Source organism: Ranitomeya imitator, chromosome 3 (assembly GCF_032444005.1).
Source record: "Ranitomeya imitator isolate aRanImi1 chromosome 3, aRanImi1.pri, whole genome shotgun sequence".
Lineage (NCBI taxonomy): Eukaryota > Metazoa > Chordata > Amphibia > Anura > Dendrobatidae > Ranitomeya > Ranitomeya imitator.
The window spans coordinates 27,801,692-27,829,575 of record NC_091284.1 but is presented as its reverse complement, the minus strand read 5'-3'; the positions used below and the strand labels follow the sequence as shown (position 1 = coordinate 27,829,575).

General features: G+C 45.7%; 1 protein-coding gene across 2 annotated transcripts in view; it reads right to left on the bottom strand.

Moving 5' to 3' along the window:
• The window catches only part of LOC138672547 (cell surface glycoprotein CD200 receptor 1-B-like), a 58,770-nt gene that overhangs the window by 11,611 nt on the left and 19,275 nt on the right, over positions 1-27,884 (bottom strand). For both annotated transcript variants that reach the window (XM_069760630.1, XM_069760631.1), the window contains exon 3: positions 847-1,104. In XM_069760630.1, coding sequence (XP_069616731.1) covers positions 847-1,104 — 258 coding nt within the window. The remainder of the gene's footprint in view (positions 1-846; positions 1,105-27,884) is intronic.

Genomic DNA, 27,884 nt, shown 5'->3' with positions numbered 1-27,884 from the left:
CTTGATGCCAAAAATGAGTACAGCCCAGATCAAAAACTACCACATCTACTATTTTGTAGACCTCCATGATTTTTAAGGACAATGCCAAGTCTTTTAGGACTAGAAGGAACAAGTTGGTGATGTATTGCATTCTTCAAGAGTGACCTCTTTTAGAGCTTGGACGCTGGATGGAGAGTGATGATGACAACTTGTCTCTTCAGAAATCCCCATGGGTGTTCGGTTGGGGTCAGATCAAGAAACACTTGACCACTCAATTTCATTGATGGTATTGTAAAGTCACAGATGTACTACTCCATATTGAATGAGAAGATGCCACCAACACTCTGGGCCCTTGGTAGATGTGCACATTTCCAACATGACAATGAAAACATCTGTTGCATCTCCGAAGAAGAATGAGGTGAAAGTGATTCAGTGGCCAATTATCTCCTGATCTGAAACCAATTGAACATCTATGGAGATCCTGAAGAGACAAGTTGTCATCACTCTCCAGCATCCAGGCTCTAAAAGAGCTCATTCTTGAGCATGAAAAAAGATGATGCAGTATGTCACCAACTTGTTCTTTTCACATCCAAATAATCTAAAAGGATCTAAAAAGAAAAATACTAGAAGTAGTTGTTTTTTTCCATTAACTAATTTCAGTAAAACTAAAGGTTTTGTAATGAAAGTTATGTTATTACCTTAGTTTCACTCTATGGATTAAAAAATGTTCTATGGAAAATCAGTCTAGTCAAAGTTTTAGAAACTCTTCTTGCTTCTTAATTTTCAAAGGGGGTCTACTTATTTATGCTGAGCACTTTTAGATATTAGTTTCCTAAAATAAAGAAAAAATATGATGTAAATACTTACCACCACTCAACGAAATGTCTTCCTTCCATGGATTTCTTAACGTTGGATGAGACACAACACAAGTCACCGACGTTCCATTAATTCTCTTTTTCATGAATGTGCTGATCACTGACCATGTCCGATCCGGATCTTCCAGTTTTGTAGTGTTTATATCATCTGAATGTGGGATCCAGGAGATTTCCGCAGGTGGATTTCCTCCGATGGCTCTACACTCAGGAGATCCGTCATTGTTTAATTTCAGGAATGTAGATGGCTGAGCTGAGGAAGAACATGACATTTGGGTATTACTACAATGAGATTTGTGAACATCAGATGAAGGGGTTGTATCTTTGCCCTGTTTCTAAAGATCTCCATGAATAAGTAAGCCATCCATTGGATGTGCTGCAAAATATAGGTTATAAATAACCAGGGTACCGCTGAAAACGTGATCTTGTCCCGCAAAAAAAGAGCCGCCATACAGCATCATAAGCAAAAAAATAAAAAAGTTATAGTCCTCAAAATAAAGCGATGCCAAAATAATTATTTTTTCTATAAATAGCTTTTATTGTATAAAAGCGTCAACACATAAAAAAAATGATATAAATGAGGTATCGCTGTAATCGTACTGACCCGAAGAATAAAACTGCTTTATCCATTTTACCAAACGTGGAACGGTATAAACGCCTCCCCGAATAGAAATTCATGAATAGCTGGTTTTTGGTCATTCTGCCTCACAAAAATCGGAATAAAAAGCGATCAAAAACTGTCACGTGTCAGAAAATGTTGCCAATAAAAATGTCAACTCGTCCCGCAAAAAACAAGACCTCACATGACTCTGTGGACTCAAATATGGAAAAATTATAGGTCTCAAAATGTGGAGACGCAAAAACATTTTTGCTATAAAAAGCGTCTTTTAGTGTGTTACAGCTGCCAATCATAAAAATCCGATATAAAAAAAACAATATAAAAGAAAATCAAACCCCCCTTCATCACCCCATTAGTTAGGGAAAAATAATAAAATTAAAAAAAATTATTTATTTCCATTTTCTCATTAGGATTAGCGTTAGGGTTAGGGCTAGGGTTAGGGTCAGGGCTAGGATTAGGGTTGGGGTTAGGGTTGGGGCCAAAGTTAGGGTTAGGGTTGGGGCTAAAGTTAGGGTTAGGGTTAGGGTTGGGGCTAAAGTTAGGGTTAGGGTTTGGATTACATTTACGGTTGGGATTAGGGTTGGGATTAGAGTTAGGGGTGTGTCAGGGTTAGGGGTGTGGTTAGGGTTACCGTTGGGATTAGGGTTAGGGTTGTGTTTGGATTAGGGTTTCAGGTATAATTGGGGGGTTTCCACTGTTTAGGCACATCAGGGCTCTCCAAACGCGACATGGCGTCCGATCTCAATTCCAGCCAATTCTGCGTTGAAAAAGTAAAACACTGCTCCTTCCCTTCCGAGCTCTCCCATGCGCCCAAACAGGGGTTTACCCCAACATATGGGGTATCAGCGTACTCGGGACAAATTTGACAATAACTTTTGGGGTCCAAGTTCTCTTGTTATCCTTGGGAAAATAAAAATATGGGGGGCTAAAAATCATTTTTGTGGGGAAAAAAAGATTTTTAATTTTCACGGCTCTGCGTTATAAACTGTAGTAAAACACTTGAGGCTTCAAAGTTCTCACAACACATCTAGATAAGTTCCTTGGGAGGTCTAGTTTCCAATATGGGGTCACTTGTGGGGGGTTTCTACTGTTTGGGTACATCAGGGGCTCTGCAAATGCAACGTGACGCCTGCAGACCAATCCATCTAAGTCTGCATTCCAAATGGCGCTCCTTCTCTTCCGAGCTCTGCCATGTGCCCAAACAGTGGTTCCCCCCCACATATGGGGTATCAGCGTACTCAGGACAAATTGGCCAACAACAGTTGGGGTCCAATTTATCCTGATACCCTTGTGAAAATACAAAACTGGGGGCTAAAATATCATTTTTGTGAAAAAAAAATTTTTATTTTCACGGCTCTGCGTTATAAGCTGTAGGGAAACACTTGGGGGTTCAAAGCTCTCAAATCACATCTAGGTAAGTTCCTTAGGGGGTCTACTTTCCAAAATGGTGTCACATGTGAGGGGTTTTAATGTTTAGGCACATCAGGGGCTCTCCAAACGTGACATGGTGTCTCATCTCAATTCCAGTCAATTTTGCATTGAAAAGTCAAACGGCGCTCCTTCCCTTCCGAGCTCTGCCATGTGCCCAAACAGTGGTTTACCCCCACATATGGGGTATCAGCGTACTCAGGACAAATTGTACAACAACTTTTGTGGTCCATTTTCTACTGTTATCCTTGGTAAAATAAAACAAATTGGAGCTGAAATAAATTTTGTGTGAAAAAAAGTTAAATGTTCATTTTTATTTAAACATTCCAAAAATTCCTGTGAAACACTTGAAGGGTTAATAAACTTCTTGAATGTAGTTTTGAGCACCTTGAGGGGTGCAGTTTTTAGAATGGTGTCACACTTGGGTATTTTCTATCATATAGACCCCTCAAAATGACTTCAAATGAGATGTTGTCCCTAAACTAAAATGGTGTTGTAAAAATGAGAAATTTCTGGTCAACTTTTAACCATTATAACTAGGGTTGAGCGAAACGGGTCGAACATTTTCAAAAGTCGCCGACTTTTGGCTAAGTCGGGGTTTCATGAAACCCGATCCGACCCCTGTGCGGGGTCGGCCATGCGGTACGCGACTTTCGCGCCAAAGTCGCGTTTCAATGACGCGAAAAGCGCCATTTCTCAGCCAATGAAGGTAAACGCAGAGTGTGGGCAGCGTGATGACATAGGTCCTGGTCCCCACCATCTTAGAGAAGGGCATTGCAGTGATTGGCTTGCTGTCTGCGACGTCACAGGGGCTATAAAGGGGAGTTCCCGCCGACCGCCATCTTACTGCTGCTGATCTGAGCTTAGGGAGAGGTTGCTGCCGCTTTGTCAGAAGCAGGGATAGCGTTAGGCAGGGTCCATTAACCACAAAACCGCTTGTGCTGCAGCGATTTGCACTGTCCAACACCACCCTCGGTGTGCAGGGACAGTGGAAGTTTTTTTTTTTTTTTTTTTCCCCTCAGCGCTGTAGCTCATTGGGCTGCCCTAGAAGGCTCCCTGATAGCTGCATTGCTGTGTGTACGCCGCTGTGCAAACCAACTGCTTTTTTCAAAGCACAAATCCTCTTGTTCCTTCCTTTCTGCACAGCTATCTTGTTTGTTTGTCCACACTTTTTATTTCATTTGTGCATCAGTCCACTCCTTATTGCTGCCTGCCATACCTGGCTGAGATTACTGCAGGCAGGGAGATAGTAATTGTAGGACATTCCCTGTTTTTTTTTTTTTTTTTTTTTTGGTGGGAGATTAAGATTGGCAATTTGGCATTTCTGCTAGAGTGCCATCCCTGTGTGTGCCATCTCTCTCACATAGTGGGCCATAGAAAGCCTTTTCATTTTTCTGTATTTTTTTTTGTGGGGTGTATAAATTCTCCCTGATAAAAATACAGTGGGAGATTAATATTGGCCTTTGGGCTTGTGTGCCAGTCCTGAGTGTGCCATCTCTCTCACAAATAGTGGGCCATAGAAAGCCTATTTTATTTTTTTTGGGGTTTTATAAATTCTCCCTGAAAAAAAGGGAGATTAATATTGGCCTCTGGGCTTGTGTGCCAGTCCTGAGTGTGCCATCTGTGCCAGCCCTGAGCGTGCCATCTCTCTCACAAATAGTGGGCCATAGAAAGCCTATTTATTTTTTTTTTTGGTTTTATAAATTCTCCCTGAAAAAAAGGGAGATTAATATTGGCCTCTGGGCTTGTGTGCCAGTCCTGAGCGTGCCATCTGTGCCAGCCCTGAGCGTGCCATCTCTCTCACAAATAGTGGGCCATAGAAAGCCTATTTAATTTTTTTTTTTGTTTTATAAATTTTCCCTGAAAAAAGGGAGATTAATATTGGCCTCTGGGCTTGTGTGCCAGTTGTGAGCGTGCCATCTGTGCCAGTCCTGAGCGTGCCATCTCTCTCACAAATAGTGGGCCATAGAAAGCCTATTTAAATTTTTTTTTGGTTTTATAAATTCTCCCAGAAAAAAAGGGAGATTAATATTGGCCTCTGGGCTTCTGTGCCAGTCCTGAGCGTGCCATCTGTGCCAGTCCTGAGCGTCCCATCTCTCTCACAAATAGTGGGCCATAGAAAGCCTATTTTATTTTTTTTGGGGGTTTTATAATTTCTCCCTGAAAAAAAGGGAGATTAATATTGGCCTCTGGGCTTGTGTGCCAGTCCTGAGCGTGCCATCTGTGCCAGCCCTGAGCGTGCCATCTCTCTCACAAATAGTGGGCCATAGAAAGCCTATTTATTTTTTTTTTTTGTTTTATAAATTTTCCCTGAAAAAAGGGAGATTAATATTGGCCTCTGGGCTTGTGTGCCAGTTGTGAGCGTGCCATCTGTGCCAGTCCTGAGCGTGCCATCTCTCTCACAAATAGTGGGCCATAGAAAGCCTATTTAAATATTTTTTTGGTTTTATAAATTCTCCCAGAAAAAAAGGGAGATTAATATTGGCCTCTGGGCTTCTGTGCCAGTCCTGAGCGTGCCATCTGTGCCAGTCCTGAGCGTCCCATCTCTCTCACAAATAGTGGGCCATAGAAAGCCTATTTTATTTTTTTTTTGGGTTTTAGAAATTCTCCCTGGAAAAAAAAAGGGAGATTAATATTGCCCTTTGGGCTTGTGTGCCAGTACTAAGCGTTCCATCTCTCTCTCTCTCTCTCTCTCTCAGTCAGTGGGCCATAGAACGCCTATTTTTGGTTTTATTTGTTTTATAAATTCTCCCTGAAAAAATCATTTTATTTTATTTGGTTTCTAAATTCTTCCTGATAAAATCTTTTTTTTTTTATTATTTTTTTTTCTAAAGTCTCCCTGAAAAAAAAAAAAAAAAACAGTGGGAGATTAATATTGGCCTTTCTGCTTGTGTGCCAGTCTTGACTCCTGGGTGTGCCATCTCTCTCTCTCTCTCTCTCTCTCTCTCTCTCTCTCCAATTGTGGTCCATAGAAAGCCTATATTTTTTTTCCTTGATTTGGGTTCTAAAATCTACCAGAGAAAATAACTACATCAATCATTGGTAGAAAAATATTGGCCTCTGGGTTTGTGTGCCACTCCTGACTCCTGTGTGCGTCATCTCTCAGTCAGTGGGCCATAGAACGCCTATTTTTGTTTTTATTTGTTTTATAAATTCTCCCTGAAAAAATCATTTTATTTTATTTGGTTTCTAAATTCTTCCTGATAAAATCATATTTTTTTTATTATTTTTTTTTCTAAAGTCTCCCTGAAAAAAAAAAAAAAAAACAGTGGGAGATTAATATTGGCCTTTCTGCTTGTGTGCCAGTCTTGACTCCTGGGTGCGTCATCTCTCAGTCAGTGGGCCATAGAACGCCTATTTTTGGTTTTATTTGTTTTCTAAATTCTCCCTGAAAAAATCATTTTATTTTATTTGGTTTCTAAATTCTTCCTGATAAAATCACATTTTTTTTATTATTTTTTTTTCTAAAGTCTCCCTGAAAAAAAAAAAAAAAAACAGTGGGAGATTAATATTGGCCTTTCTGCTTGTGTGCCAGTCTTGACTCCTGGGTGCGTCATCTCTCAGTCAGTGGGCCATAGAACGCCTATTTTTGGTTTTATTTGTTTTCTAAATTCTCCCTGAAAAAATCATTTTATTTTATTTGGTTTCTAAATTCTTCCTGATAAAATCACATTTTTTTTATTATTTTTTTTTCTAAAGTCTCCCTGAAAAAAAAAAAAAAACACAGTGGGAGATTAATATTGGCCTTTCTGCTTGTGTGCCAGTCTTGACTCCTGTGTGCGTCATCTCTCAGTCAGTGGGCCATAGAACGCCTATTTTTGTTTTTATTTGTTTTATAAATTCTCCCTGAAAAAATCATTTTATTTTATTTGGTTTCTAAATTCTTCCTGATAAAATCATATTTTTTTTATTATTTTTTTTTCTAAAGTCTCCCTGAAAAAAAAAAAAAAAAACAGTGGGAGATTAATATTGGCCTTTCTGCTTGTGTGCCAGTCTTGACTCCTGGGTGTGCCATCTCTCTCTCTCTCTCTCTCTCTCTCCAATTGTGGTCCATAGAAAGCCTACATTTTTTTTCCTTGATTTGGGTTCCAAAATCTACCAGAGAAAATAACTCCATCAATCATTGGTAGAAAAATATTGGCCTCTGGGCTTGTGTGCCACTCCTGATTCCTGTGTGCGTCATCTCTCACTCAGTGGCCCATAGAAAGCATATAGTTTGTTACATTTGTTTTCTAAATTCTCCCTGCAAAAATCTTTTTTTTTTTTTTGGGGGGGTTTCTAAAGTGTTCCTGAAAAAAATAAAAATAAAAAAAAAATAATAGTGTGACATTAATATTAACATTTGTGCTTCAGTGACAGTCCTGCGTGTGGGGCATCTCTCTAATTTGCAGCCACCAAAAAAAGAGTGTGTAACATTGGGCCTGATTTTCGCTGTGGTCTCACCAACCTGTAAAGGGGTAGCTAAATCATACTGAAGTTATAGCTCACCGTGTAAGTTGTGTGACTACAACAAATAACGTTAGTTTGGTTACATTTTTAAAACAATGAGGAAGTCTAGTGGAAGAGGTCGTGGCCGGGGGCGTTCATTGTCAGCTGGTAATGAGGGTAGTGGTAGTGGTGGAGCATCAGGTGGTCGTGGGGGAAAAAATATTGCACCTAAGTCTGGAGCTGTGGAGCCAGGTTCGTCGTCCGGCTACACAAGGCCTCGAACGCTCCCTTTTCTGGGATTAGGAAAACCGCTTTTAAAGCCGGAGCAGCAAGAGCAAGTTTTGGCTTATCTTGCTGACTCAGCCTCTAGCTCTTTTGCCTCATCTCGTGAAACTGGTAAAAGTAAAAGCAGCGCGTCGTTAGTGGATGTTCACGGTCAGGGACAAGTCACTTCCTTGTCCTCTTCAGCAAAAACAACAACAGAGAAGAATGCAGCAGGCGACACAACGGGTTACTCCATGGAGCTCTTTACACATACCGTCCCTGGCTTAGAAAGTGAAGTAGTTAACAGTCCATGCCCATTACAAATTGAATCTGACATGGAGTGCACTGACGCACAGCCACAGCCAGACTACTATGCTGGTCCTTTGACTCAGACCACAACATTGCCCTCGCAGGGTGCTGATCAAGAATCAGACCCTGATGAGACTATGTTGCCCCATCACGAACGCTATACCACCGAACGACACGGTGACACAGACGAAGTTGCGCAGGAGGTACAAGAAGAGTTATTAGATGACCCAGTTCTTGACCCCGATTGGCAGCCATTGGGGGAACAGGGTGCAGGCGGCAGCAGTTCTGAAGCAGAGGAGGAGGAGGGGCCGCAGCAGGCATCAACATCGCCACAGGTTCCATCTGCCGGGCCCGTATCTTGCCCAAAACGCGTGGCAAAGCCAAAACCTGGTGGAGGACAGCGTGGCCATCCGGTTAAAGCTCAGTCTGCAATGCCTGAAAAGGTATCCGATGCTAGAAAGAGTGCAGTCTGGCATTTTTTTAAACAACATCCAATTGATCAGCGCAAAGTCATCTGTCAAAAATGTTCTACTTCCTTAAGCAGAGGTCAGAATCTGAAAAGTCTCAATACTAGTTGCATGCATAGACATTTAACCACCATGCATTTGAAAGCTTGGACTAACTACCAAACGTCCCTTAAGGTTGTTGCACCCTCGGCCAATGAAGCTAGTCATCAACGCAACATCCCTTCCGGCAGTGTAGGACCACCATTTAGCGCACCACCTGCTGTATCTGTGCAGGTATCTTTGCCAGGCCAAAGCAGTCAGGGTCAGGGAATCACCAGTTTCGTAGTAGGAAACACTGCATCTAGGGCACCGGCGGCAACAATACCATCTCCCACCGTCTCTCAGTCTGCCATGTCCACCGGCACCCCCGCTAGTTCCACGATCTCCAGCTCTCCAGTCCAGCTCACCCTACATGAGACTATGGTTAGAAAAAGGAAATACTTAGCCTCGCATCCGCGTACACAGGGTTTGAACGCCCACATAGCTAGACTAATCTCGTTAGAGATGATGCCCTACCGGTTAGTTGAAAGCGAAGCTTTCAAAGACCTGATGGACTACGCTGTACCACGCTACGAGCTACCCAGTCGACACTTTTTTTCCAGAAAAGCCATCCCAGCCCTCCACCAGCATGTTAAAGAGCGCATCGTCCATGCACTCAGGCAATCTGTGAGCACAAAGGTGCACCTGACAACAGATGCATGGACCAGTAGGCATGGCCAGGGACGTTACGTGTCCATCACGGCACACTGGGTAAATGTGGTGGATTCAGGGTCCACAGGGGACAGCAAGTTTTGGACAGTTCTGCCTAGCCCACGGTCTAGTAAACAGTTGTCTGTAGCCGTTCGCACCCCCTCCTCCTCCTCCTCCTCCTCGTCCTCCTGCAGAAGCAAGAGCTCGTCCACAGACCGCAGTCGCACAAACACTCCATCCGCACCTGCCACTGTTGCACACCAGGTCTCCCATTATGGGGCAGCTACTGGCATACGTCAGCAGGCTGTATTGGCTATGAAGTGTTTGGGCGACAATAGACACACCGCGGAAGTTCTGTCCGAGTTCTTGCAGCAAGAAACGCAGTCGTGGCTGGGCACTGTAGATCTTGAGGCAGGCAAGGTAGTGAGTGATAACGGAAGGAATTTCATGGCTGCCATCTCCCTTTCCCAACTGAAACACATTCCTTGCCTGGCTCACACCTTAAACCTGGTGGTGCAGTGCTTCCTGAAAAGTTATCCGGGGTTATCCGACCTGCTCCTCAAAGTGCGTGGACTTTGCGCACATATCCGCCGTTCGCCTGTACACTCCAGCCGTATGCAGACCTATCAGCGTTCTTTGAACCTTCCCCAGCATCGCCTAATCATAGACGTTGCAACAAGGTGGAACTCAACACTGCACATGCTTCAGAGACTGTGCGAACAGAGGCGGGCTGTTATGTTTTTGTGGGAGGATACACATACACGGGCAGGCAGTAGGATGGCAGACATGGAGTTGTCAGGTGTGCAGTGGTCGAAGATTCAAGACATGTGTCAAGTCCTTCAGTGTTTTGAGGAATGCACACGGCTGGTTAGTGCAGACAACGCCATAATAAGCATGAGCATCCCCCTAATGCGTCTGCTGATGCAAAGTTTGACGCACATAAAGGATCAGGCGTCTGCACCAGAGGAAGAGGAAAGCCTTGATGACAGTCAGCGATTGTCTGGTCAGGGCAGTGTACATGACGAGGTACCGGGCGAAGAGGAGGTGGAGGATGAGGAGGATGATGGGGATGAGTATATTTTTAATGAGGAAGCTTTCCCGGGGGCACGGGAAATTGGTGGCGTGGCAAGGCCGGGTTCTGGTTTTTTGAGGGACACAAGTGACGTAGATTTGCCTGCAACTGCCCCTCAACCAAGCACAACCGCAGATTTGACAACGGGAACTTTGGCCCACATGGCGGATTATGCCTTGCGTATCCTCAAAAGGGACACACGCATTACAAAAATGATGAACGATGACGATTACTGGTTGGCCTGCCTCCTTGATCCTCGCTATAAAGGCAAATTGCAAAATATTATGCCACATGAGAACTTGGAACTAATATTAGCAACAAAACAATCAACTCTTGTTGACCGTTTGCTTCTGGCATTCCCTGCACACAGCGCCCGTGATCGTTCTCACACGAGCTCCAGGGGCCAGCAGACCAGAGGTGTTAGAGGGGCAGAAATCAGAAGTGGCGTTGGCCAGAGGGGTTTTCTGACCAGGTTGTGGAGTGATTTTTCTATGACCGCAGACAGGACAGGTACTGCAGCATCAATTCAAAGTGACAGGAGACAACATTTGTCCAGTATGGTTACAAACTATTTTTCATCCCTTATCGACGTTCTCCCTCAACCGTCATTCCCATTTGATTACTGGGCATCCAAATTAGACACCTGGCCAGAATTGGCAGAATATGCATTGCAGGAGCTTGCTTGCCCGGCAGCTAGTGTCCTATCAGAAAGAGTATTCAGTGCTGCAGGTTCAATACTAACAGAAAAAAGGACTCGTCTGGCTACCCAAAATGTAGATGATCTAACCTTCATTAAAATGAACCACAACTGGATTTCAAAATCTTTTGCCCCACCCTGCCCGGCTGACACCTAGCTTTCCTATGAAAAGGTCTTGCCTGTGGACTATTCTGAATGACTTTTCCAATCTCGTAATTTTCTTCACCTGATTGTCCAGCATACGACATGTTTCCACCTCACGAAATGGCCAAACTCCCCACACGGGCCCGTGCTATCGCCACTTTGCGCTTGGACCCTTGAGAGTGCTGTTTGTCTGAAGAGGTGGGTGTGGCCGCTTTTGGTCGACGGCACTGCCACTGGGTCCCTCATAGTACAATAAAGTGTCTCTGGCGGTGGTGGTGCGCACCCAACGTCAGACACACCGTTGTAATATGAGGGGCCCTGTGCCTGTAACGCCGGCCACAAGACAGTTCCCCCCCCCAGCTCAAACAGTGCTCTACCACTAGCAAAATTATCTCTCACAGCTTCACCAATGTGTAGTCTAGGCGCTGACATCCTTCAATGCCTGGCACTGACAATACCATTGTTTTGACATTTTTGTTATGTTAGGCCTTCGAAGCCTGTCTGCGGTCCCTTCTTTCTACAACTACTACACTGACCAGGCCACTGCTGGCCGTGTTACCCTGGAACCAATTTAAAAGTGCCTACAGTCAGCCCAATTTTGTTATGTTAGGCCTTCGAAGACTGTCTGCCGTCACTCCTTCCACTAGACTTCCACTGACCATACACTGCTGCCCATGTACCCCTGGAACCAATTTAAAGTGCCTACAGCCAGCCCAATTTTGTTATGTTAGGCCTTCGAAGCCTGTCTGCGGTCACTCCTTCCACTAGACTTCCACTGACCAGACCACTGCTGCCCGTGTACCCCTGGAACCAATTTAAAAGTGCCTACAGCCAGCCCAAGTTTGTTATGTTAGGCCTTGGAAGCCTGTCTGCGGTCACTCCTTCCACTAGACTTCCACTGACCAGACCACTGCTGCCCGTGTACCCCTGGAACCAATTTAAAAGTGCCTACAGCCAGCCCAAGTTTGTTATGTTAGGCCTTGGAAGCCTGTCTGCGGTCACTCCTTCCACTAGACTTCCACTGACCAGACCACTGCTGCCCGTGTACCCCTGGAACCAATTTAAAAGTGCCTACAGCCAGCCCAAGTTTGTTATGTTAGGCCTTCGAAGCCTGTCTGCGGTCCATTCTTTCAACTACTACTACACTGACCAGGTCACTGCTGCCCGTGTACCCCTGGAACCAATTTAAAAGTGCCTACAGCCAGCCCAAGTTTGTTATGTTAGGCCTTGGAAGCCTGTCTGCGGTCACTCCTTCCACTAGGCCTCCACTGACCACACCACTGCTGTCCGTGTACCCCTGGAACCAATTTAAAATTGCCTACAGCCATGTGTTATTATTTTAGGCCTTCGATGCCTGTCTGCGGTCACTCCTTCCACTAGGCCTCCACTGACCACACCACTGCTGTCCGTGTACCCCTGGAACCAATTTAAAATTGCCTACAGCCAGCCCAATTTTTTTATTTTAGGCCTTCGATGCCTGTCTGCGGTCCATTCTTTCAACTACTACTACACTGACCAGGTCACTGCTGCCCGTGTACCCCTGGAACCAATTTAAAATTGCCTACAGCCATGTGTTATTATTTTAGGCCTTCGATGCCTGTCTGCGGTCACTCCTTCCACTAGGCCTCCACTGACCACACCACTGCTGTCCGTGTACCCCTGGAACCAATTTAAAATTGCCTACAGCCATGTGTTTTTATTTTAGGCCTTCGATGCCTGTCTGCGGTCCATTCTTTCAACTACTACTACACTGACCAGGTCACTGCTGCCCGTGTACCCCTGGAACCAATTTAAAAGTGCCTACAGCCAGCCCAAGTTTGTTATGTTAGGCCTTGGAAGCCTGTCTGCGGTCACTCCTTCCACTAGACTTCCACTGACCAGGTCACTGCTGCCCGTGTACCCCTGGAACCAATTTAAAATTGCCTACAGCCATGTGTTATTATTTTAGGCCTTCGATGCCTGTCTGCGGTCACTCCTTCCACTAGGCCTCCACTGACCACACCACTGCTGCCCGTGTACCCCTGGAACCAATTTAAAATTGCCTACAGCCAGCCCAATTTTTTTATTTTAGGCCTTCGATGCCTGTCTGCGGTCCATTCTTTCAACTACTACTACACTGACCAGGTCACTGCTGCCCGTGTACCCCTGGAACCAATTTAAAATTGCCTACAGCCATGTGTTATTATTTTAGGCCTTCGATGCCTGTCTGCGGTCACTCCTTCCACTAGGCCTCCACTGACCACACCACTGCTGTCCGTGTACCCCTGGAACCAATTTAAAATTGCCTACAGCCATGTGTTTTTATTTTAGGCCTTCGATGCCTGTCTGCGGTCCATTCTTTCAACTACTACTACACTGACCAGGTCACTGCTGCCCGTGTACCCCTGGAACCAATTTAAAAGTGCCTACAGCCATGTGTTATTATTTTAGGCCTTCGATGCCTGTCTGCGGTCACTCCTTCCACTAGGCCTCCACTGACCACACCACTGCTGTCCGTGTACCCCTGGAACCAATTTAAAATTGCCTACAGCCAGCCCAATTTTTTTATTTTAGGCCTTCGATGCCTGTCTGCGGTCCATTCTTTCAACTACTACTACACTGACCAGGTCACTGCTGCCCGTCTACCCCTGGAACCAATTTAAAATTGCCTACAGCCATGTGTTATTATTTTAGGCCTTCGATGCCTGTCTGCGGTCACTCCTTCCACTAGGCCTCCACTGACCACACCACTGCTGTCCGTGTACCCCTGGAACCAATTTAAAATTGCCTACAGCCATGTGTTATTATTTTAGGCCTTCGATGCCTGTCTGCGGTCACTCCTTCCACTAGGCCTCCACTGACCACACCACTGCTGTCCGTGTACCCCTGGAACCAATTTAAAATTGCCTACAGCCAGCCCAATTTTTTTATTTTAGGCCTTCGATGCCTGTCTGCGGTCCATTCTTTCAACTACTACTACACTGACCAGGTCACTGCTGCCCGTGTACCCCTGGAACCAATTTAAAATTGCCTACAGCCATGTGTTATTATTTTAGGCCTTCGATGCCTGTCTGCGGTCACTCCTTCCACTAGGCCTCCACTGACCACACCACTGCTGTCCGTGTACCCCTGGAACCAATTTAAAATTGCCTACAGCCAGCCCAATTTTTTTATTTTAGGCCTTCGATGCCTGTCTGCGGTCCATTCTTTCAACTACTACTACACTGACCAGGTCACTGCTGCCCGTGTACCCCTGGAACCAATTTAAAATTGCCTACAGCCATGTGTTATTATTTTAGGCCTTGGAAGCCTGTCTGCGGTCACTCCTTCCACTAGACTTCCACTGACCAGACCACTGCTGCCCGTGTACCCCTGGAACCAATTTAAAATTGCCTACAGCCAGCCCAATTTTTTTATTTTAGGCCTTCGATGCCTGTCTGCGGTCCATTCTTTCAACTACTACTACACTGACCAGGTCACTGCTGCCCGTGTACCCCTGGAACCAATTTAAAATTGCCTACAGCCATGTGTTATTATTTTAGGCCTTCGATGCCTGTCTGCGGTCACTCCTTCCACTAGGCCTCCACTGACCACACCACTGCTGTCCGTGTACCCCTGGAACCAATTTAAAATTGCCTACAGCCAGCCCAATTTTTTTATTTTAGGCCTTCGATGCCTGTCTGCGGTCCATTCTTTCAACTACTACTACACTGACCAGGTCACTGCTGCCCGTGTACCCCTGGAACCAATTTAAAATTGCCTACAGCCATGTGTTATTATTTTAGGCCTTGGAAGCCTGTCTGCGGTCACTCCTTCCACTAGACTTCCACTGACCAGACCACTGCTGCCCGTGTACCCCTGGAACCAATTTAAAATTGCCTACAGCCATGTGTTATTATTTTAGGCCTTCGATGCCTGTCTGCGGTCACTCCTTCCACTAGGCCTCCACTGACCACACCACTGCTGCCCGTGTACCCCTGGAACCAACATCAGAAAATATAAAAATAAGTATTTTGCTTATAAAAAAGAAAATACTGGTGAGATATCAAATGCAGACATTTTAACATTAAAAACAAACACACAACTAAAATCTGGTACAGTACTAAAAATGGCCACCAGCTACAATTACTTTCTCCTGCAAGTAGTTAACTGAAAGTTTTTTTAAATTGAAAACACACATATGGCATCCACCGAGTGTTGTCCTGTCGCGTCTTCTTTATATTATTGCCGAGAAGATGCAAAATAATGAAAATAATAAAATCATTAATTACCAAAATAATAGAGAAAGTCAACACCACATTGCAAATAAACATTCATTCCAAATAAAGAAGCAGGGCGCGTCCGAGGGTGAGTATATACCTAATAAGAATCTAATCACCCTCGGACGCGCAATGCTTATTTCCAACAGCCTTCCTTCCTAAGAATCATCCCTTCCGTGGTGTAGAGAGACGTTGTGTTACACTCCAAGGTGTTCCCCAGGTTGCCTTTCCTGAGCTTCGATCTACCGGCTCTCGTTTAGTAGTTGTTGGAAACTACGCTGCATTAGGCCTTCAAATTGGGTATGGGGTGTAGAGAGATGGTGTGTTCCACTCCAAGGTGTTCCCCAGGTTGCCTTTCCTGAGCTTCGATCTTCCGGCTCTCGTTTAGTAGTTCTTGGAAACTACACTGCATTAGGCCTTCAAATTGGGTATGGGGTGTAGAGAGAGGGTGTGTTACACTCCAAGGTGTTCCCCAGGTTGCCTTTCCTGAGCTTCGATATTCCGGCTCTCGTTTAGTAGTTGTCGGAAACTACGCTGCATTAGGCCTACAAATTGGGTATGGGGTGTAGAGAGAGGGTGTGTTACACTCCAAGGTGTTCCCCAGGTTGCCTTTCCTGAGCTTCGATCTTCATGCTCTCGTTTAGTAGTTGTCGGAAACTACGCTGCATTAGGCCTACAAATTGGGTATGGGGTGTAGAGAGAGGGTTTGTTACACTCCAAGGTGTTCCCCAGGTTGCCTTTCCTGAGCTTCGATCTTCCGGCTCTCGTTTAGTAGTTGTTGGAAACTACGCTGCATTAGGCCTTCAAATTGGGTATGGGGTGTAGCGAGAGGGTGTGTTACACTCCAAGGTGTTCCCCAGGTTGCCTTTCCTGAGCTTCGATCTTCCGGCTCTCGTTTAGTAGTTCTTGGAAACTACACTGCATTAGACCTTCAAATTGGGTATGGGGTGTAGAGAGAGGGTGTGTTACACTCTAAGGTGTTCCCCAGGTTTCCTTGCCATTGCTTCGGTCTTCCGACTCTCGTTTAGTAGTTGTAGAAAAGTACACTGCATTAGGCCATACAAAATGGGTATGGGGTGGAGAGAGATGGTGTGTTACACTCCAAGGTGTTCCCCAGGTTGCCTTTCCTGAGCTTCTATCTTCAGGCTCTCATTAAATTGTGGTTAAATGGAACAACTGCATTTGGCGTACTAGTTGGTTTGGGGCCTACTATCGGTGTCTGCCACTCCTTGCTGTTCTCCTCCACTGAACAAAGCTGTGCCGCCTGTTTACTACGGTTGCCAATTTTGAACTGCATTTCGACTACTTACTGATTTGGCCCTACTCTCTGTGTCAGCCTCTCATTCCAGTTGTCCTCCACTGCAATGCCCCCTGGTTATTCCTGTGTTACCAATTTTGAACTGCATTTAGCCCACTTTCTTCTTTGGGCCTATATCTGTGTTTCCACTTCATCGTGCCCATTGCCCAGCCAGTGATAGATGAGTCTGCTGGTACATTGACCCATAACGCAACATTCCCCGTGCACGCTACACAACAACATTGTGACCCTGCTGAAAGTCAGGTTGCTCTTCCCGCATACCATACCACCTTACACGGGGACAAAGAGGAAGGTGCAGATGAAAGTGCAGGTTCCTTCATCAGGTGGGGGGAGGAATACTAGTTGGCGACGTCACTGGCACAGGGCCTCTCATAGTACGCAAAAGTGTTGCTGCCGGTGGGAGGCGCCCCCGCCGTGCAAACACACCGCTGTACTTTGAGGGGCCCTGTGCCAGTGCCAATGCCAACGAGTGGGCCCCCCCTGCTTGCTCAGGTTCACAGCACTTGCAAAGTTGAAATACTTACCTCTCCCTGCTCCACTGCCGTGACGTGGTCCAGATTTCCTGGGCCCACTAATTACTTGAACCAGCCCTACCCCCCACAACTTTAGCCAAATGACCCCCAATTTCAAATGCCTTCCAATTATTATAAGGTAAATTACGCTTGACAAGCTTCATTAAGAAGAATGGATGGTTTTGACATTAAAATGGGCACTGTAGGTGTTTTCCTGGCCCCCACTCACTGCCGACTATGCTGCCCCATTGACTTGCATTGGGTTTCGTGTTTCGGTCGATCCCGACTTTACGTCATAATCGGCCGATTTCACTCGACCCGACTTTGGACATAGTCGGGTTTCGCAAAACCCGGCTCGACTCTAAAAAGGTCAAGGTCGCTCAACTCTAATTATAACTCCCTAACAAAAAAAAAATTTGGGTTCCAAAATTGTGCTGATGAAAAGTAGACATGTGGGAAATGTTACTTATTAAGTATTTTGTGTTACATATCTCTGTGATTTAAGGGCATAAAAATTAAAAGTTGGAAAATTGCGAAATTTTCAACATTTTTGCCAAATTTCCATTTTTTTCACAAATAAACGCAAGTTATATCGAATAAATTTTACCACTATCGTGAAGTACAATATCTCTCGAGAAAACATTGTCAGAATCGCCAAGATCCGTTGAAGCGTTCCAGAGTTATAACCTCATAAAGAGATAGTTGTCAGAATTGTAAAAATTGGCCCGGTCATTAACGTGCAAACCACCCTCGGGGCTTAAGAGGTTAAGTAAATTGTTCGAGTTCGACGAACGACTCGAACACCGCTCAAAACAGCTCGAATTTGAAATTGGCGAGCAGTTTGACTCGAACACCGCTCATCTCTAGTCAGGGGATAACGTTCTCCTGGAATCACCAAACCCAGACTCCTCCATCAGACGCAGATAGAGAAGTGTGATCTATCAATGCACAGAACACGTCTCCTCCAGAGTCCCGTTATTCTTGGTGATGTAAGGCTACATGCCACTGCTTGGCCATTAAAACCCATGCCATGAAGTCAGTACAGATTTGGAGCTTTGAAACTTTGAGAAAAGCGGAAGAGAAAGTGGTCAGGATGTAACCGCAAATATGCAAATCACATATAAGTGGTCAGTGCAGTAGGTGTTAAACACAAAAGAGGTTGCCTCTATACCTCATGTATCTCACTATATATATATATATATATATATATATATATATATATATATATATATATATATAAATATATATATATATATATATATATATATATATATATATATATATTTGAAGAGTATGTAGAGGACTGTGCAAAAGTTTTAGGCAGATGTAGAAAAAGTGCTGTAAAAATACGCTCTAGAATAGAAGTGTTACTAGTTCATTTTTATCAATTAACAAAATGGAAAGTGAATGAACGTAACAGAAGTCTAAATTACATTAATATTTGGTGACTGCTTTTTTGCCTTAAAAACAGCATAAATTCTAGGTAACCCTGCAGAGAATCAGGGATTTTGTAAGATTATAGTCAGGTGTATGAGTAACCAATTATACCAAACAGGTGATAATGATCAGTGATGAGCCCTAGGGCCCCTACTTTTTTCCATCTATACCCTTGGCCTAGGACAACTCATAAAGTCCCCTGGCTTCCAGTACCACCTGTATGCGGACGACACTCAGATCTACCTCTCTGGCCCAGGTGTCACCTCTCTGCTGTCCAGAATCCTGAAGTGTCTGTCAGCCATATCCTCCTTCTTCACCTCTCGCTTCCTAAAACTCAATGTAGACAAAACCGAACTCATCATCTTTCCCCCACCTCACGTATCCCCCCTACCTGACCTATCTATTATGGTAAATGGCATCACGTTCTCTCCCGCACCTGAAATCTGCTGCCTCGGGGTAACTCTCCACTCTGCCCTGTCCTTCAAATCTCACGTCCAAACTCTTGCCACCTCCTGTCACCTCCAACTCAAAATTATTGCCGGAATCCGTTCCTTCCTCAGCCCACAATCTACCAAAACTCTTGTGCATGCTCTCATCATCTCCCGCCTCGATTACTGCAACACCCTCCTCTGTGGCCTCCCAGCTAACTCTCTTGCACCACTCCAGTCTGTCCTCAACTCTGCTGCCCGGCTAATCCACCTCTCTCCTCGCTACTCCCCTCTGCAAATCCCTCCACTGACTCCCAATTCCCAAATGAATCCAGTTCAAACTACTAACACTGATCTACAAAGCCATTCACAACCTGTCCCCTCCCTATATCTCTGAACTAATCTCCCAATATCTTCCCACACGTGATCTCCAATCCTCCCAAGACCTGCTACTCTCCTCCACACTTATTCGTTCCTCACACAACCACCTCCAAGATTTCTCCAGATTATCCCCCATTCTCTGGAATTCCATGCCTCAACACATCCGATTATGCACCACCCTCGGATCCTTCAGACAGAACCTGAAACTGAAAACCCATCTCTTCAGAAAAGCCTACAGCCTACAATAACCAAGCAACCGCCTTTGATAATAATAACATGATCAAAAAAAGTGTTATCCGAGTATGCTCGGGTGCTAACAGATGTTTGTACATGAATACATGTAGGGATTGCCTGTTTGTTAGACCATCCCTGCAGATGTTGCTCCTGTCGAACAGCCACAATCCATGCAGCCACGTGGATTCGAACATATTTTTCGAGCATGTAGAACATACTCGGTTAGCACCCGAGCATGCACAAATAACACCTTTTCCGAGGACGTTCAATCATCACTATCAAAGATCAATTCATTAAATTACAGTTAAGGGGGCTTAAAACTAGGTGAGGAATAGGCAACTCTATTACAAAGGTGAAGTAATGTAAGATGATTTTATGACACAGTTCATAATCCGTGGCAAGGCTAAGCACAAAATCAGATAGATGGTAGTTGAACTGCATCAGTGAGGTCTCTCCCAGCCAAAGATTTTAAAAAAAGACTGGGGTTTCAAGATGTGCTGTTCAAGTTCTTTTTGAAGAAGCTCTAAAAGATGGACAACATTGAAAACCATAAACATAGTGGCCATCTGGCCATCCAAGGAACCCTAGGGCAATAGACGAAAGACACATCGCACTTAATTCTGTTCTTATCATGATCTGTTCCATGGTTTAATCCTGTCTTCCCTTTTTCCGGGCGGATCATGTCAAGGGTTAACTTTGCTCTGCCTCATTCTGGTTCAGGTTTGCTATTTAGCTCCGATGCATCCTGCTGGCAGTGTCAGCTATAGATCTGCCTTCGGCGTGTGTACATGACTCTGGTAGCTCTTGATTTGTCCTGCTGTGATGCCTGACTTGCCCTGTGTCTGTTGACTCCCTCTGCCTGCCCTTTTTCCAGTGTTTCCCTGTTTGTTGGTTTGATTCTCTGGTTTTTGACTTGGCTCGTTTTCGGACTTGCTTCTGCCTTCTGTCTTTGTCTTATCTGCTTCTGACCATTGCTGAACCCCCTGGCTTGTTCCTGACCACGTGTACCGCTGCTTATTTTAGTACTTCTGCATCTGACTGTTTTTGACTCGGCTTGTCTGACCACTCTCTCGCCACTTGGTGGCATCTTTGCTGCTGCTCTGTGTATGCAGTCTCACTTCCCTCTCAAGCTCCCCTTGGTGGAGGTTGCGCTATACTGCACTGCAGCAGCATGACAGTTCTCTTCGAAATCAGTAGATGTCTAGGCAGTGCCATTAATTCAGAACTGGTTGAAAATAAATGTCTATAAGAACAAATGTGTATTCCTATATTTTTCAATTGTTTTCTATTACTTTGGGGAAAAAAAATTAATTAACTACTTTTAAGAATGAGACAACAGCAAAAATACAAGTTTTTCATTGACTATCAAACACACCATGGATACTGAGAGTGATTACTATGTGAACACCTCTCGCCCGCGACCCATGTGCCTCGGATGCTACTCTACAGGGCGCTCTGTTTTCAACACTTACTCGTCCACTCACCTATCGCAATAGACTGACCATGAGCTGAGCGCACCCCACAGCCAGTTCAAACATCCACACCACACTTTTTTCTGCCACCACTTGCCATTTTGACAGGCCAGCTAGACACCTGCATGGGGTCATACACAAGCACACCCAGCTTTATGAAGCACCTGATGGGCACTCTTCTGGCAGTCCTGCATACCCAGGGTGACACAACCAAGGTCTAAGCATCCTCTTCATGATTTGTAGGTACGTTTATAGCAGCAACGATCAAACTGGTTAAATGTTAGATTTAATATACAAAAAGAAGTACTTAAGAAGGTTAAAAAACATGACATAATAAAACGAGATACAAACAGCCCAAAACAGTATAAAATAAGAAATAAAATACAGATACATCTAATGAATTGGATCCACGCGCTTTCGGCGGAGGAGAATGCCGCAGGAAATATAGACAGACCTGCAATGCTCGGTGCTTCACTTTGGGGATTAACAATGATACTCTGTAGATGAGATGTTATAAGGGGTCTACGCAGACCCTTCACTCGTCCATCAGCTGAGGTAAGAGTAGAATGTCTGAATGAATGAATGAGATTAAACCTTAGTTTTGTCCCGACTTCTACTCTGGGTCATATTCAAGAATTCTATCCACACAAGACATAAACATGATATATCCATAATTCTGAAGATATTGCTTTTTTGTAGGTCTCCAGCTATCAACACTTTTGTGATTTTACCCACGGATATCAATATGTTCCCCGATCATGGATCCATGAAATGTGTTAAACTCGTTTTTATTACAAAGATAACGTTAAAATAATGTTTTTTCTTACGTCATGTGGACCTCCCGTCACTACAGAGCTATGATAACTGGGTTTATTGACCCCTTATTCCTCTACTTTTTTTCTACATTGATATTATCTGCTCAGAACTGACAACAACCAGTGGGAACCAGCTACATCCATCTACTGTTTGATAAAGTGTGACTGGAAGTCATCTTCATGGAAGAATTCCTGCTAAAAATCCTACCTTCTTCAAGGAATCGATGACAAGTGACTCAACTATGGTTAAAAACATACAGAACTGAAATGCTGTAACTGTAGAAGGTTTTTTCCTGAAAGGCTGGAGAGCAGCATAATAATGAAGGTCTACAGGCAACAGTGAAGCATGGTGGAGGGTCCTTCAAGGTTGTGGCTGCATTTCAGCAAATGGAGATGGGGATTTGGTCAGGAATAATGATGTCCTCCTCAATGCTGAGAAATCCAAGTATATACTTACTCATCATAATGAAATACCATCAGAAGGCATCTTATCGGCTCCACATTTGTTCTTCAGCCGGACAACATCCCCAAACATACAGCCAATGTCATTAAGAAAACGGAGTCCCAGAAGTGATGATCTGGCCTCCATAGAGCCCTTACATCATCCAGTCTTTCAGAAGAAACAGAAGGATCTGCACAAGTGACATCCACAAAGGGTCTGTGGTTAGTTTTCTGAGATGTTTGGACCTCTGTTATGAACAGGTGATTCAGAACCACAATGGACCTTGTAGTTCAGAGCACACAAAGTGACCTGACAATTACCAAAAACATAGGACGAGCTCTGAGACATGGGAACTCTGCTGACCGCAATCCCTAATCCTATCCAACCACACTAAAGGTAGCCGTGGAGCGCTCCTGACCAGTCCTATGCGCCTCGAGCACAGCCTGAGAAACTAGCTAGCCCTAAGAAAGAAAAATAAGCCTACCTTGCCTCAGAGAAAAACCCCAAAGGAAAAGGCAGCCCCCCACATATAATGACTGTGTTAGGGCTAGCGGAACGCACCAAATAATAAGACTGATAGTGTATGGTGCGTTCGCAGCCCGGGGTCCACCGTGCAGAGATGGAACCTGCTGCTAAGTAAGGACGGACTATATGGCGGTACTCATAAGAATACACACGTGGGTTAAACCTCACCCAACGTGAAGGAAGCGATCCTGTTGCGTCACAGGATCGCGGTACCGCACATAGAAGGCGAGCAAGCAGTCAGCGAACTTAACCCCAACTAGGATTGAAGTCCGATTCGACCCTTGCTGGCACAACACCTCAACTGGGTGTGTAAAGGCAACACTTATAATTAGAGTACCGAAGTGCGAACTGTGCCGTGCTGGCAGGCACCACTAAGCACCCAGACGTGGGTCAGGAAGCGCACTACTGGCGCGTGGCGCCGCACTGGCGGTCACAGCAATAGACGCTGATATGTGTGTGACACGTTGAGTGATTTGTCGGGCGCTAGATAGCAGCCATACTCCATACGCGAACAGTCATACAATAGGGTAGGGGTATTTAATGAACGACTTGCACTCACAACAAACACACGTATTCAATTGTACACTAGCGCATGGCCGTGCGGTCATGCGCAGTTTATATAGTTGCAGCACAGGAAGTGGCCACGGAAACTTTGCCCTTCCAGGACCTGCCAAGAGGACCAATGGAATGTGCTGCAGAGCCTGAGCACATGACCCTCGATCTCCAACGGGAGATCTTGCCCTGGGCATGCTCAGTGTGTGCAGACAAGGACTTAGTCCCAGAGAAGTCCGCTCGCTGCTGACCAGCACTGGGTTTAATGGCCGAAGCTGAAGAAGCAGCAGTAACTCTCTGTACAGAGTGAGACTGAGCAAGACGCTGGTACCGACGTCCCTGCTGAGCAGACTCCACTGCGGCTGGATAAGAATGGGGGACCGCAGCGGAGATGGCTCGAGATTCCCCCTGTGCAGAAGCGGGAATTCGAGACCTAACAGACTGTGAGTTGAGATGAAAATACAAACGCAGAGATGAAATAGATTTAGCAAAGTGAGGACCAACTTACTGAACAGACCGAAGATAGGAAAGATTGCTTTGCGGTCAACACAAAACCCTACAAACAACCACGCAGAGGGGGCAAAAAGACCCTCCGCACCGACTAACGGTACGGAGGTGCTCCCTCTGCGTCCCAGAGCTTCCAGCAAGCAAGAAAAACCAATATAGCAAGCTGGACAGAAAAAATAGCAAACAAAAATAAAACAAGCAAAACTTAGCTTATGCAGGATAGACAGGCCACAGGAACGATCCAGGAAAAAGCAAGATCAATACTGGAACATTGACTGGAGGCCAGGATCAAAGCACTAGGTGGAGCTAAATAGAGCAGCACCTAACGACTTAACCTCATCACCTGAGGAAGGAAACCCAGAAGCCGCAGTACCACTCCCATCCACCAAAGGAAGCTCATAGACAGAACCAGCCGAAGTACCACTCACGACCACAGGAGGGAGCCCGGCCACAGAATTCACAACATACCTCTGTTTGGACCTCTGTTATGAACAGGTGATTCAGAACCACAATGGACCTTGTAGTTCAGAGCACACAAAGTGACCTGACAATTACCAAAAACATAGGACGAGCTCTGAGACATGGGAACTCTGCTGACCGCAATCCCTAATCCTATCCAACCACACTAAAGGTAGCCGTGGAGCGCTCCTGACCAGTCCTATGCGCCTCGAGCACAGCCTGAGAAACTAGCTAGCCCTAAGAAAGAAAAATAAGCCTACCTTGCCTCAGAGAAAAACCCCAAAGGAAAAGGCAGCCCCCCACATATAATGACTGTGTTAGGGCTAGCGGAACGCACCAAATAATAAGACTGATAGTGTATGGTGCGTTCGCAGCCCGGGGTCCACCGTGCAGAGATGGAACCTGCTGCTAAGTAAGGACGGACTATATGGCGGTACTCATAAGAATACACACGTGGGTTAAACCTCACCCAACGTGAAGGAAGCGATCCTGTTGCGTCACAGGATCGCGGTACCGCACATAGAAGGCGAGCAAGCAGTCAGCGAACTTAACCCCAACTAGGATTGAAGTCCGATTCGACCCTTGCTGGCACAACACCTCAACTGGGTGTGTAAAGGCAACACTTATAATTAGAGTACCGAAGTGCGAACTGTGCCGTGCTGGCAGGCACCACTAAGCACCCAGACGTGGGTCAGGAAGCGCACTACTGGCGCGTGGCGCCGCACTGGCGGTCACAGCAATAGACGCTGATATGTGTGTGACACGTTGAGTGATTTGTCGGGCGCTAGATAGCAGCCATACTCCATACGCGAACAGTCATACAATAGGGTAGGGGTATTTAATGAACGACTTGCACTCACAACAAACACACGTATTCAATTGTACACTAGCGCATGGCCGTGCGGTCATGCGCAGTTTATATAGTTGCAGCACAGGAAGTGGCCACGGAAACTTTGCCCTTCCAGGACCTGCCAAGAGGACCAATGGAATGTGCTGCAGAGCCTGAGCACATGACCCTCGATCTCCAACGGGAGATCTTGCCCTGGGCATGCTCAGTGTGTGCAGACAAGGACTTAGTCCCAGAGAAGTCCGCTCGCTGCTGACCAGCACTGGGTTTAATGGCCGAAGCTGAAGAAGCAGCAGTAACTCTCTGTACAGAGTGAGACTGAGCAAGACGCTGGTACCGACGTCCCTGCTGAGTAGACTCCACTGCGGCTGGATAAGAATGGGGGACCGCAGCGGAGATGGCTCGAGATTCCCCCTGTGCAGAAGCGGGAATTCGAGACCTAACAGACTGTGAGTTGAGATGAAAATACAAACGCAGAGATGAAATAGATTTAGCAAAGTGAGGCCCAACTTACTGAACAGACCGAAGATAGGAAAGATTGCTTTGCGGTCAACACAAAACCCTACAAACAACCACGCAGAGGGGGCAAAAAGACCCTCCGCACCGACTAACGGTACGGAGGTGCTCCCTCTGCGTCCCAGAGCTTCCAGCAAGCAAGAAAAACCAATATAGCAAGCTGGACAGAAAAAATAGCAAACAAAAATAAAACAAGCAAAACTTAGCTTATGCAGGATAGACAGGCCACAGGAACGATCCAGGAAAAAGCAAGATCAATACTGGAACATTGACTGGAGGCCAGGATCAAAGCACTAGGTGGAGCTAAATAGAGCAGCACCTAACGACTTAACCTCATCACCTGAGGAAGGAAACCCAGAAGCCGCAGTACCACTCCCATCCACCAAAGGAAGCTCATAGACAGAACCAGCCGAAGTACCACTCACGACCACAGGAGGGAGCCCGGCCACAGAATTCACAACATACCTCTGTTTGGACCTCTGTTATGAACAGGTGATTCAGAACCACAATGGACCTTGTAGTTCAGAGCACACAAAGTGACCTGACAATTACCAAAAACATAGGACGAGCTCTGAGACATGGGAACTCTGCTGACCGCAATCCCTAATCCTATCCAACCACACTAAAGGTAGCCGTGGAGCGCTCCTGACCAGTCCTATGCGCCTCGAGCACAGCCTGAGAAACTAGCTAGCCCTAAGAAAGAAAAATAAGCCTACCTTGCCTCAGAGAAAAACCCCAAAGGAAAAGGCAGCCCCCCACATATAATGACTGTGTTAGGGCTAGCGGAACGCACCAAATAATAAGACTGATAGTGTATGGTGCGTTCGCAGCCCGGGGTCCACCGTGCAAAGATGGAACCTGCTGCTAAGTAAGGACGGACTATATGGCGGTACTCATAAGAATACACACGTGGGTTAAACCTCACCCAACGTGAAGGAAGCGATCCTGTTGCGTCACAGGATCGCGGTACCGCACATAGAAGGCGAGCAAGCAGTCAGCGAACTTAACCCCAACTAGGATTGAAGTCCGATTAGACCCTTGCTGGCACAACACCTCAACTGGGTGTGTAAAGGCAACACTTATAATTAGAGTACCGAAGTGCGAACTGTGCCGTGCTGGCAGGCACCACTAAGCACCCAGACGTGGGTCAGGAAGCGCACTACTGGCGCGTGGCGCCGCACTGGCGGTCACAGCAATAGACGCTGATATGTGTGTGACACGTTGAGTGATTTGTCGGGCGCTAGATAGCAGCCATACTCCATATGCGAACAGTCATACAATAGGGTAGGGGTATTTAATGAACGACTTGCACTCACAACAAACACACGTATTCAATTGTACACTAGCGCATGGCCGTGCGGTCATGCGCAGTTTATATAGTTGCAGCACAGGAAGTGGCCACGGAAACTTTGCCCTTCCAGGACCTGCCAAGAGGACCAATGGAATGTGCTGCAGAGCCTGAGCACATGACCCTCGATCTCCAACGGGAGATCTTGCCCTGGGCATGCTCAGTATGTGCAGACAAGGACTTAGTCCCAGAGAAGTCCGCTCGCTGCTGACCAGCACTGGGTTTAATGGCCGAAGCTGAAGAAGCAGCAGTAACTCTCTGTACAGAGTGAGACTGAGCAAGACGCTGGTACCGACGTCCCTGCTGAGCAGACTCCACTGCGGCTGGATAAGAATGGGGGACCGCAGCGGAGATGGCTCGAGATTCCCCCTGTGCAGAAGCGGGAATTCGAGACCTAACAGACTGTGAGTTGAGATGAAAATACAAACGCAGAGATGAAATAGATTTAGCAAAGTGAGGCCCAACTTACTGAACAGACCGAAGATAGGAAAGATTGCTTTGCGGTCAACACAAAACCCTACAAACAACCACGCAGAGGGGGCAAAAAGACCCTCCGCACCGACTAACGGTACGGAGGTGCTCCCTCTGCGTCCCAGAGCTTCCAGCAAGCAAGAAAAACCAATATAGCAAGCTGGACAGAAAAAATAGCAAACAAAAATAAAACAAGCAAAACTTAGCTTATGCAGGATAGACAGGCCACAGGAACGATCCAGGAAAAAGCAAGATCAATACTGGAACATTGACTGGAGGCCAGGATCAAAGCACTAGGTGGAGCTAAATAGAGCAGCACCTAACGACTTAACCTCATCACCTGAGGAAGGAAACCCAGAAGCCGCAGTACCACT